Raw genomic sequence first — 12,929 nt, 5'->3', positions numbered from 1 at the left:
AGAGCAAATATTTGTTGCAAAACTTCTATGTGGGACAGACATCTTCATCTCATTTTTCAACATAGTTGATTGAGAATAGTAACAGAGGAGCTGCCTAATAGGTAAGACAAGATTTATATGAAACATTTAGATTATAAAGGGAAGGATTATCATATTTTTATATATATATAATTCTATATATTTATCAGTTATTCTCTAAATGTGACGTTTGAAATGGTTCTTAATGAGCATTCTATTTTTCTCCTGCTCTAATGCCTTCAGAAGAAAAATACATCTGAGCAAGAAACTTCTTTGATATCTGAAACTACTAGAAACAAATGTTTCTTAAAATGGAATGACTGTCAACTTTGCTTTAACACTTGTCTGTTTATTAATGAACTGTCTACTCTATGCATGCAGTGAGTTCTCTAAAATCAGCAATAAGCTTCACTCAGGTCTAAAAATACAAGTCTATAATGTGCAAAAATATAACTGTATTGTTTCCAGGGCTGTTTTTCCTAGTCTTAGAGGACATGCTTTATTTCTAACTGTTACTAAAGGTGAGCCATAAAGCTGCTGCAAGGTGAACTTTCGTTATTTGCAATCCCAAATTTGCAGTGAATGCTCAGTGCAATTGTGAGTTGCCTATTCCTGTGATGTTCATACCACCCAAATCAGTAGCAATTGTGTATGCCTGAGGGAGGACTCTTCCTGAGTGCTAAGTGGTCTGGGATGTGCCTGTAAACAAGGGCTTCTGAGTTTGCCCCATCCTTTCAATCTGAAAGCTCTTTGTGTTTGGAAGGCAGAGCCCTCTGGAAGGCAGCTCACCGCTTGATGGAATCTATAAGCACAAGAATTCTAGGCAGCATGTGGTAGAAATGACATGCTTGCCTTTCACAATTTCATTTCACTTTTCATCCTTCTGCTATTGGTTGTTTATTACTCCACTGAGATCACTCTTGTGATCACATACCATAGGATATGATTCATTCAGTCCCTTTACATGTCCCAGGGGATCTGGCAGCCCACCCGAGCGAAGTACTGTCCCAAACTTCTCAGGGACACACAACAGTGGCATCTGCCAAACGCAAGGCTGTCAGATGTTACACAGAAATTGCACTGTCCCCAGAAAAGATGGGGAAGATCTGGTGCTCTGCAACACTTAGTGAGCAGTTAGGCCAGATGCTCTCTCAGAGGGACTGCTGCTGTCACAGAAAGCCCTTCCTGTTGACTTCATATGACCAAAAGCAAAGTTTTCCAATCCCTGCCTCTTTGCTAGAGCCAGCTCTGCAGTGTCCAAGGATACCTCTTTGAAGCAGGGATGACTACCAGGGGAAAAGACCTTATTTGATGCCCGGGCAGGCATAGCACTGTGGCAGAAACAGTACCTTGGTGCCTGTGTTACTTTGCACAGAAGTGGCTCACTACATAATGAGCAGAAATTCCTAGCAGTTCTGTAATAGCTCTGGACAGCGCTGCTTGCAGTCTGTCAGGGGAGAGTAAGTATCCCAGCCCTGGCAGAAGTCACATGCGCCACTTGGCCAGCAAGGCAGCAGCTGAAGTCAAGTCATCCCCTTCCCTGGTCCAGTCCTGCAGAATCCAGACACTGGTAATCTCAATGAAAATAAAGTAAGAGCTAACGGGAAAGAAGAATAAAGGAAAATTATTCAGAACTACAGCATGGTGCATATTTTAGTCTGTTCCCTGGCTGCCATGCACGCAAGAAGAGGCATAACATTCAGGGATTCGCTGCCTCCTGATTAAGTCATTATAGCCCATCTGTGTTGCACCAAGTACAGAACGTGACCTATTATCTCAAAAGAAAATAGCACACCACCTGACTGCCAAAAGCACCCTGTGAGTTGGCACCCAAATGTCTCAGCACTCACATCAACACACCTTTTCAGCACTAACTCCCACATCCTGAATCAGGCAACTGTGAAATTCAGCTGAACTGTGAATAAATGGCAATCAAATAAAACCAGCTTTCCCATATGCCACATCACAAATTATACAATGACCGTAATTTGCTGTTACAGATCCTTAACTTAAAAGGAGTAGTTAACAGCTGCCATGTGTTTTCTAGATTGTTGAATCACTTACTACTTTAATGATGGCCCATATATTCCATCTTTTCATCTCCTTTATCCATTCCCATGCCACTGGTATACAAAAGGATTCTGTGCAGGCTTGGTGGTCTTGAACATCCTGTTCAATTTACAACAGGAAAATTCGTCTCTGAAGATTATGGCCATTCAAAATTTTTCTATACAGTGCAAATGAACCCTGCTGTATGGGAGAGCAGTTCATATATTGCTTGGATGGAAAGATGAAAGATGGGCATATTTGCATTTATGCTTGAGAAGTGCATTTGCATGTGCAAATTTACACAAGCAATGTCTGATGCTAAAGTTTGCCTGAGGTCTTCTGTAAGATGTGCCTAGCTCTCTCCAAACATTTTGTTGGACATAATGCAGACACCCTGCATTAACTTTGCTCAGACAACTTGTGTAAAATACTGTATTTTTAAGAACAGAACAACTGTTTCATCCTTGTGCTATTTCACACTGAAATATGGCATTTTCGGGGAGATGGCACTGACAAACCTGCTTCAGCATTTGCTGGACAGAGAAGTACAAAAGAACAGGGAATCCTATTGTATGTGATCACAAGAATGATCTCAATGGAGTAATAAACAACCAATAGCAGAAGGATGAAAAGTGAAATGAAATTATGAAAGGCAAGCATGTAATTTCTACCACATGCTGCCTAGAATTCTTGTGCTTATAGATTACATCAATTTCACAGGAGCAAAAGCTGCAGCAGAGGTCCAAACAAGCTGATTTTTCATCTATGAGCTGTGTATTGTACTTGAAATGCAGGTTTTGTTTTGTAAAGGAATTACAAGTTAGCAAGGGAAAATTGGTGGAATACTTCTGATGTGGAACCACCAACATCAGAAGATCATAATATTTTTTCTGGATTCATTGAATGATGTTGGAAACTTCTCTCTTTCACTGATCTAAATTAGACTTTTCAAACAGGAACGAGATCTTACATTTAGAGTATATACACTGAAGAACCAGAAAGACCATCTTGCTGCATTATGACTTTTTGCATTGTGAATAGAAGAACAAACTAAAAAATCACTGTGTTGCCTTTTTAAAAAAAAATATTTCTCCATTTTCTTTACTAGAAAAAAAAGAAAAAAAGCTCATTACTGGATGTCAACATGAAAACAGGAGTTTACCTATTTCTTTTAAGTGAAATGTGTGTTGAATTCATCAAGGCTGGCATAAACCTTAACATTCCAAAGGAGGAAAACGAGAATAATTTATTAGAAGGAAATAAAAATGTCAGTATTTCTGAAGAGTTACATTATCTTGAAAATATCTCTAAGCCTTTTGAAGACCGAGGTCTTGAAGAGTTCACTCTTTACAACTTCACCGAAAAGACTGCAAATTTTGGATTTAACCTCTACAGAAAAATTGCAATGACACATGACAACAATGTAATCATCTCTCCCCTTTCTGTATCAGCTCTCATGACTGCATATACGCTTGCAGCCAAAGGGGAAACACAGAGACAAATAGTAAAAAGTCTAAACCTCCATGCTTTGAAGGATGGAGTGGATCGCCACCATTTACCAGCTTTGTTTAAACAACTGAAAGATAACATCACAATGAATGAAGAACTACTCCTTGTGCAAGGTACCCTTTCTTTTATCCAAAAAGACTTCAGACTCAAGGAATCTTTCCTCAATTTATCAAAGCAGTACTTTGATATGGAATTCCTGAGAGTGGACTTTCAAAACTTTACACAGGCAAAATCTGTCATAAACCAAAACATTAACAAAAGGACCAAAGGAAAAATCCCAGAGCTTTTTGAAGACCTTGACCGCCAAAATAAACTGCTACTTGTGGACTACATTGTCTTTAAAGGTAAATTGTTTTTATTTTGCCAAATTATTATTTATTAGAAGAATCAAGGATACAGCTTTGGCTACATCAGGGAAAATTTAAATTAATTCAGATGTCCTGTTTTCTCTATGTCTTTATCTAGATTTACTTTTGACTATTAGGTTTATTTAATAGGAAATGATTTTTCATGATAGGGAACCACAAATTCTTCTATGCTTTCGTCTATACAACAGAGTCTCAGAGAGAACAAAAAGCTCTGCATCAAACTACCTCAAATCCATCTCTGAATGATCCTTCTTCATGACTAAAAAGGATGTTTAATTTTCATTCACCAATTAAAATGAAAAAGCCTTAATCGTGATAGTCTTTTGAATGCTGGATACTGGGCCTAAAATAATTGACTGATTTTACACAGTAAGCAAAATTATGAAAAAAAAAAAAAAATTTCTCTATCTCAGTCAAGAAATTTTTTCTTCAGAGGAACTAGAATGCTCCGTTATATTACCTTACACGGTGAAGGGGAAAAATTGCAGTGATGAGCAGAGACTGTTCTGTGGAGAGGTCCTCTGTTGCCAAGTATCTTATGCTCCTTTTCCTGTTGTTGGGGTCTTTCTGACTGCTGGCTTAGAAGATAGATAAGGGACTCCAAAAGGAGGTCCTGGCAGTTGACAGGGAGCCACAGCCCACCCTTTACTCTGAGACAGCCATACAGAAGCCAGAGACACCCAGTTAGGTAAAAAGCAAAGACAAAGAGCTGGGATGACAAAGGGGATGAGAGGAATGCTGTGCAGAAAAAACATCATCATAGCCACTACAGTCCAAAGCACTCAGCAGGTGCCATCCACGGGACACCCCCCTAAAATAAATGCCCACGTGAGGACAAAGAACATTATCCCCCAGCCCTACAGCCTCCCTAAGTTTATTCTTTTGTATTTACAAAAGTGCAGTTTGTCCAATGATGAAGTTACTTTCCCTAGGAGAAAATGAGAGAAAAGGGATACATGGCTGTGGCTACTTTTGAAAGTAACAGCAGAGTTCAGAATCATTAGTATAGAAGAGGTCACATTCCAGTGCACCTCGTAAGTCAGTGCACTGCTCAATCTCCATCTAAAAGATTGTATAATTAATTTAAAAACAGGGTGTTGAACAGCTGGTACAGAATTTCAGAGAATGTGACATGTTAATAAAAGGCAGATGCTCATATGGCATTCAATAAACAAAAAGATTATCAGTTCTAATCTTGACTGGCAACTAATCAACCTCACAAAAAGATTTCCCTTCTTTCCCTGCAAATGAAGAAATTCATTTTGCAGATTACCTCCTTTTCCTGCTGTAAAAAACGTAAAGCACACATACGATATATACGGCAATTTTCATCCCCATATCCCAGACACAATTAACATCCACTTCAACTAGATACATAAAAAATCTTATACTTTTTTAAGGGTTTCTGAACATTTTTCTTAAGTCTGAATGCACATAATTAATTTCTTTCTTTCCTCAGGCAAGTGGGTCTACCCATTTAATACCAAATTCACAGAAATGGAGAATTTCCACATAAACAAATACAGAAGTGTAAAGGTACCCATGATGTTCAAGTCAGGCAAAGTTAATTCAAGTTTTGATGAGAACTTAAGATGCACTGTGATAAAGCTACCCTACAAAGGGAAAGCCCACATGCTGATTGTCATCCCAGAAAAAGAGGGAGATTACATTTCACTTGAAGACCATTTGACTACAGAGCTTGTGGAATCCTGGCTTGCAAACATGAAAACCAGGTATGTTTTGATACCTGTTGGTCTTAATGTCTTTCATGTCTACTGCAGCAAAGCAACAATGCACAACAAAGATTAGCGGGTCTTCCTAACCCTTTTCACATGCTAGCATCTCTGTGGCATTAGGTTTCTACAGAGTAGAGGTCTTTTAAGGTCTTACCCACAGCCCAAGTGGCATATGAAAGCTTCTACTCTGAGGTGACAAGTCAGTGGGTCATCTCAGAAATGTCCGTCTCTCTAAAGGCATAGTCAGTTTAGCTTTTCCAAATTCTTCCTGAGGCTTTCTCTCTCCTTAAATTTAGCACTGCTAGGCAAAGTGCAAAATAAATCTAGATACGCAGTATATTTATTAAACTTTTCCTACCAGTAGAAACCTAGAGTAATGAATAAATTTGCATATGAAAATGGAAACCCAGATTATCCCTGTGAAATGTAATTCCTGAAGTGGCAATTCTTTTCACTGGTCAGTAAATTATTGTGTCACCCTGGTGTCAGGGCACTGTAAGTGCTGGTGGAAGTATTTTACACAGAGAAGGAAACGATTTCTAGAAGTCTCTGGCAGTCAACAGGTCAGAGATCATATTCTATCAACCCAAATTGCAGCAAAGACTATTTAATTTTTGGCTCCTTTGCTTCCTTTTTCTGTGTAAAGCTTAATTCCTGAGTAGTGTGCCTTTCAGCAGTCAAGTGACCTACCATATAGTCTAATTTTGCATTGAAATATTTTTTTTCCAAACAGAAAAGTGGATATTTCCTTTCCAAAGTTTAAACTAGAGCAAAAATACAAAATGAAGAAATTGCTACATGCTCTTGGAATTAAAAATCTCTTTACACGTACAGCAGATCTCGGTCATCTCACAGATCAAGGATATGTAGCAGTCTCACAGGTAAGCCTTCTAAAATTACTTGCTATTCGGATTATAGTAGTATATAAATAGCCCAGTCAAGAGACTGTCATCTACATTTATAGGGACAGTAATGGGAAAGGACCCCATGTCCCAAGTATATGCAATCTGCACACCTTAATCAGTACGGACCTCACTTCAAGTATGAGGTGTGTAGAACTGAACTACACTGAACTGAACTACAGTTTTTCAAAAGTCTGCTGGCTTAAAAAAAATAGCCTTTCCGGGAAAATGTGTAATCCTAAAAATAAATATTTAATGGATAAAGTTGCAGTGATTTTCAGTTTGGGAAATACAATGGCAACCTGCAGCACTTTTCTCCCTTCCTCTTGATCATATAACTATTTCGTGCTAATTCTCAGCAGTTAACTATTGTGTTACGGGAAAAAAAAAAATCACACCTAAATAGCAGCAGCTGGTAACTGATATTAGAAGCAGTATGTGCATCAGCTACAAAGTGCCAGAGGAGTGTCCTGTCCCTATGAATCATGATAGTCAGCTTCATTATTTAAGAATGTCTAACAGAGTGCTCAACACTGCTGAACTCCTTCAACTGTCTTCACCTAAGTCATTCCTAGAATTAGGAGTCTGGGAGTTTGGAATGCACTAGCTGTCTGGGCAGTTCGCCAATACAGACCCAAATACAGGGGAGTTACTCAGAGGTACACACAGGCTGAAAGAACAAAAAGGGAGAAGAATCAGATCCTGCCAGGCTGCAATTTCAGTGTGAAGGGAAGGTCCTCAGACCAATCCAGGACTGCACCTCGTTGCTGTACATATTTACTCTGTGCTACCAATATGCAAATTACAAATAAGCAGGAAACAAGTCAAGATTGGTGCATTTGCCTCTGCTCTCACAAAATTAACCGTGAATGACATATCCAGCCAGCCAGTGTTTGTGACTTCGGAAAACACACTTTCCACTTGTGAGAAACTCTCCCTTGTACAGTTAGGTGTCCAAGAGGAACATGATGCAGATGCAATGGCTGCTTCACGCTACCAGCTGCAAGGACAAAATCTCTAAGTGAGGCCTATGCTCAGAAATGTGGAAAAGCACAATGACACCTGTACTAGCATCCACACTGTCGGTATTGTGGTCGTGGTGGCTGTACTAACCCATCTGCTGCTGAAGTAGACAGCATATGGGTCTACTGCTCTAACAGACAGAGCTAGATTGCACAGACGTACTCATTTCAATCCTTAATAGAAGCCTACATCAACTGAATGCCTTGGAACAACACTCTTCATGTTAATATTTATTTCTGTCACATTTTATTGCTACATTGCATTTCAGGTTGTCCAAAAGGCAGCAATCGAAGTGGATGAAGAAGGAACTGAGGCCACAGCAGCTAGTGGGTCAGAAATAACTGCATTCACAGTGCCTCCTGTCATCAAAGTGGATCGACCTTTCCTTTTTATGATTTTTGAAGAAACTTTTAAAACATTACTATTCATTGGCAGGGTGGTTGATCCAACAAAAGTGTGAATACAGGTAACAGTTTCTATTCTGGGGTATGTAAGAGGCTTTATTTCTATTTTATTAATTTACACTAGAATAAAAAGACAGTTAAATATGAAAATGTGAAACCTGTTTTGTGTCTCTGGCTAGCAGTAGGTCATCCTATTAATGCCCAAGTAATAAATTAAATTCATTAAGGCCCAAAGTGACTAAAATATGTCTTATAAAATCTACCATGCAAATTAAAAACCCCACAGAACTGAACTTTGGAAATTCAGCATTTTAGCGATAAGTCTGAATAAAAACCCAGAAATTCATATGCCGTAATATTCAGGAAGCTCATTCACAAACAATGCAGGCATGATATCTGATGTTACCTTCTGTTGCAAAGAGCCTACTGACTTCAACGTTAGCAGGACTTTGCTGCTTATAAAAACAAATGAAGGATCAAGCCCTAAAAGAGAATGTACAGCCTCTGTCTAAAGATCTTTATTTTATTACTGCAGAAATTATGCTGAGTCTATCATGACGTCCATATCATCTGGAAGTGTGACCTCTTTCAAAGTGTTTATTCAGAGTATCAAATCACCTAATTTTCTCAGGGTACATGATGTGCCTGCTTTTAAAATACTCTATTGAAGACAAAATAATTATGAAAAAAACCTTAGGTATTCTGAACCTGGAAAATCCGAATCTGTACTACTTCATAACACCAAACTGGTCCTGTCCTAAAACAGAATTTCTGCATGTATTATTGTCTAGGTATCAGGGTGAACTATGTAACAGGACTCTACACCTGAACTAAGACAGACTTTGGTAGGAAAAAACATGCCTCCATAAAAGTGGCATAAACCTGTTCACAGAGTTGGTCCTAAAATCCAAAAGGTGTTGCCAAAATGTTTCAGAGAAATATTTCCATGATCTAAACGCAATTTACATTATTCAAGTGATACAGTGATTCCCACAGAACAGCAAGAGCTTTAACATTTAGTAAATTTTAATTAGCAGCTGAGTTCTATACATAAAGTACAAAACAATGCAAAAAGCTATTTCTAGCTATATGTAACTAACAGATTTAAGCATTACTCTACTTGCTCATACTGCCTTCACAGAAGAGCTACCCAAAAGGAGGTAGATGAGTTTTTAAAATCATTTGGCATAGAAGATTCAAAAATATCTGTCAGTAATTGCACATAGAGAGATGCATCCACAAGAGAAGATACAAAAGATACATTCCAGGGTAAAGCTGGTAAACATGTCTAAAAATCACTTCAGTTACCATCAGATGTCTACCCACAGAAACTACCACCAGGCACCTGGTGTAAGCCACTCACAAAAGGATTTAGCAGGCAGACTCGGGTATTTGATAGACTACAAAGGTGCATCTAACCTGACTCCGCATTGCAGTACGTACTCAGAAAGAAAAGACACTCCTTCCTGCCTCCAGCTGACTGATGGGAGGAATGCTGCTATAGAGAGCCACCCAAGTATCACTGTACAGTTGACCTCCAGCTGTTACTCTGAATTGCAGGTAAAACCAATGCTACAGAGGGTTCCAAAGTATTGGTGCTGCCCAACAGAAGTAACCCAGAAGTAAGCAGCCTCATGAAAGATTGCTGGGATGGAGGTCTACAGTGTGAAGGACTGATGAAAGTATACATGAGACACTAGGAATATTGTACAAGGAAGATGTGCAGACCAAAAAACTTCTAAATAGAGCATTTAAATATTGCATAAGCAGAAATTTAATATACAGTAGGATTATTGAGTGGAGCACATGTTATCAGCACTAAATAAATTAATCAGTTAAAAATGACAGACAAATGACAGCCAATAAGAAACAAATGACAGACTGTATACAGAATTCATTAGGTGCTTATTAAGGGGAGAAGTAGCCTGAATTCAAGTTTCTGGACTTACTGGTTGTTCTGCACTGCTCTAGTAAAGGCATCTGAGGGTCAAACGCAGTTTTGAGTCCTGTTCTGCAGCTGGGTACTGCTGATCTGAGTTTGGCCCCTGGCAGAAATCAGGCTGAGAACGGATTGAACAGTGTCCTGTGGCCCATGGGTGAGCAGCTGTAGCTGGCACGTTGAGTTAGATGTCCCTGGGGACCAGGGAGCATGTGCCTTCATGGATGAGACAAAAGCAGAAACTGGGAGGAGCCAGCATACGTCATCTCTATATCTGCATCATTATTGCATGTTAAACATCGTAATACTTGAAAGAAGCTTTTAAAGAAATCTGTGATTTACAGGACCCTACACCAGGCTGCAGAACAAACTGAAACTTGAGTGTTTCTACAAAATCTGAACAGTGTTGGTGACTGAAGAAAGAGAAGACACCTAAATACAGCTGCAGTGTAAGAAGCTTAAGAATTCAGACAGTAAACCACTGCTAAAACTGAAGACACATTTTGTACTTCACACATGACAGCATACCTCTAGCATTATTACTATTTAAAATAAATACCTTCTATAGGTAAATGGTTTTAGTTATTTTAATTATAAAAGATGCCCTGAGAAATTTTTGTTTCAAGAACATGCATGTACAGCATTGTCCCACATTTTATTTTGAGTAAATCATCATTCATATTTTTACATTATAAAAAGTAACCACGCACGCATATGCATTCACAGATCAGATCATCTTTATCATACACCAATAAATTTTAAAAATCACATACTTCTGATATCAATATATTTATGCTGCTTCCATTTTGAAATAGAGAAGCTGACAATAGCTTCATAGGCTCTTTCTCAAGTATTGGCATTAATAGAACTCTTTAAAATAGAATTGCATGTTTTTCCACAGACAAATTTTGATAGAAACATTAGCATTAATACAAACAAATGCAGATGACATCACTAAAGCATGATAGCTTGCAATAGCAGTAGATTAAAAACTAGATTCATCATTATAAATTGTTCAAGTGAAAATACAATCTGAAATACTAAAAATTAAAACAAGTATTTATACAACAAAAATTATGAAACAAAACTTTTTTGTATCATCTGGAGACATCTACTTTTAGATTGCTTTGAAACGTACACAGGATTTTTATGAACTCTACTTAGTACTTGTGAAAACATTACCTCCAAATTCACAGCACAATGCTACTGAAGTTTACATTTTTTTATAGACTGATCAATGGTTCTGGACTTTGGTCTTAAATTAGGTTTAAAGGTTCCTTAAAATGTGGGATTACTTTTTCATATTCATAACAATGCCTTCTATTTTTGCATAAAAGATGGGTGCTAAGAATTGCTATAATTGTAAGTAAGCCAATTAAATAATGGATATGTGCATTCTAAATCCAAGAATTTGAAGTACAAAGGCATAATTGAAGAAAACAAAATCCTCTCTTTTAGCTGCAGCAGTGAAGAGCACATAGCTGAAGTTATATTTTGTAACATTTCACTACAACGTAAGAATTCTGCAACCGTTAGATTACTTACTGGAACATATTCTACAGCTTGGGATTTTATTTCAATGATAAAAATTTTTAACATTGCAAGATGCATTTTATCTATTCCAGGCATTAAAGAGTCCCATCTGCTGCTCCCACTTTATCACACCAGAACATTGCTTCCACCAGTCTCTGGTTCCCTTCTTTTTCTGTCAGAAGATCTAAGAGTTTGATTTTCTGTTTTTTCTTCATACAAAAGAAGAAACACACATAATATGTTGTTGTTATATTAATAAATAACATAGCAAAATAAATTGCTATTGCATGCAACATTTTAACAAAACTCCTAGCTGCTGTACCTTAAAAATTACTAGCTGCTATACTGCACCCACTGAAAAAGTCAAACAGACACATTCTGAGGGCATTCTTCACAAGATGGGTGTATTTCATCATAAGTTTTCTACAGAAGCTAATGTAGGCATACTTCTAAATGAGATCGTTAAGGTAATACAATTAGTCTACTCAAGTCTACAAATAATGCCAGAGGTGTTCAGCTTAACCCATGATAAGATAAAATCTGGGAAATGTGGGGAGGGGGAGAAGCTTAGAGCTCTTTACAGTGTTATTTCTAGGTCTTCTGTTGATCATGCCACTTGGGCAATTTCTGAACTTTTCATAGCCTGGCTAATTTTGAATCTTTACATACACTGTTTTTGCAGAGTTGTAGTTATGTCAATTAACAATTGTTTGTAATGGTCAGAGATCTTTGGAAGAACAGGGTTCAACTTTTAGAACTCTGTGGAAATATTTGCATCCATATTTTAAAACACTATTTACAAACAAAGCAAGATACTGTTCTGTTTCACCCTTTTAAAATCGCTGATGGAACCTTTCATGATAATACACCACTGTTAGGATACCAACTAGCTTTGTCCTAGAAATGGCCCCTAAATCACATGCCAGTCCTACTGGAGCTCAGAACTCTTACCAGCTTAAGTGGCAGAAGGAAAACATGATCAGAAGCTGTAAGTAAGCAACTAAAACTGTAGTAGCTTAGTAGCAGAACTACTTCATCTTGTGCTCAACTTCCTAAGCAGTTATATGACTGGATGAAAGACACTACTTTAAGATACTTACGCATATAATTGTTACAACATAGTCACACCCCAATGTGGATGCCTTAAAGGTCAGCTGCGTACATATTATAAATTATTTTATTTATTATTTATTAATTTAATATTTATTTATTCATTATTAAGAAATTGATTTGTATGCAATGATAAATCTACACCCATTTTTTACAGGATGGAAAACCTGCACCCCTCATTCTTGAAGCAGGTTTTAATTGAAAATGAAATAAAATCAAGCACTATCTGTATGTCTATAGGCCAGATGCAAAATTCTGAAATGGTGGATATTTTTATTGATGAATCTATAAAGTTCTGGAAAATAGTTTTAACCAATTGCATATCAAAATCAGTCCCA

The 12,929-nt window shown here is 37.7% G+C and overlaps 2 protein-coding genes across 7 annotated transcripts in view; one reads left to right on the top strand and one right to left on the bottom strand.

Moving 5' to 3' along the window:
• Positions 1–11,769, top strand: SERPINA10 (serpin family A member 10). Of its 4 annotated transcripts, none has more exons than XM_056347533.1 (6): positions 1–101; positions 3,176–3,920; positions 5,404–5,677; positions 6,414–6,561; positions 7,874–8,071; positions 11,574–11,769. In XM_056347533.1, the coding sequence occupies exons 2-5, from the start codon at positions 3,212–3,214 to the stop codon at positions 8,063–8,065; spliced, it is 1,323 nt and encodes a 440-aa protein (XP_056203508.1). In that variant the 5' UTR covers positions 1–101; positions 3,176–3,211; the 3' UTR covers positions 8,066–8,071; positions 11,574–11,769. The 4 variants fall into 4 exon arrangements, with proteins under 4 accessions (XP_056203508.1, XP_056203506.1, XP_056203507.1 ...); XM_056347531.1 differs by lacking the exon at positions 11,574–11,769 and adding an exon at positions 10,293–10,521; XM_056347532.1 differs by lacking the exon at positions 11,574–11,769 and adding an exon at positions 9,570–10,286.
• PPP4R4 (protein phosphatase 4 regulatory subunit 4) overlaps positions 10,526–12,929 on the bottom strand; it is a 70,527-nt gene continuing 68,123 nt past the window's right edge. For all 3 annotated transcript variants that reach the window (XM_056347524.1, XM_056347525.1, XM_056347526.1), the window contains one exon: positions 10,526–11,690. In XM_056347524.1, the coding sequence (XP_056203499.1) occupies positions 11,666–11,690 (25 nt within the window). In that variant the 3' untranslated portion in view covers positions 10,526–11,665. The remainder of the gene's footprint in view (positions 11,691–12,929) is intronic.

This window comes from Falco biarmicus, chromosome 7, assembly GCF_023638135.1.
Source record: "Falco biarmicus isolate bFalBia1 chromosome 7, bFalBia1.pri, whole genome shotgun sequence".
NCBI lineage: Eukaryota > Metazoa > Chordata > Aves > Falconiformes > Falconidae > Falco > Falco biarmicus.
Note: the sequence above shows the minus strand (reverse complement) of the source record. Positions and strands in the feature narration are given on the sequence as shown.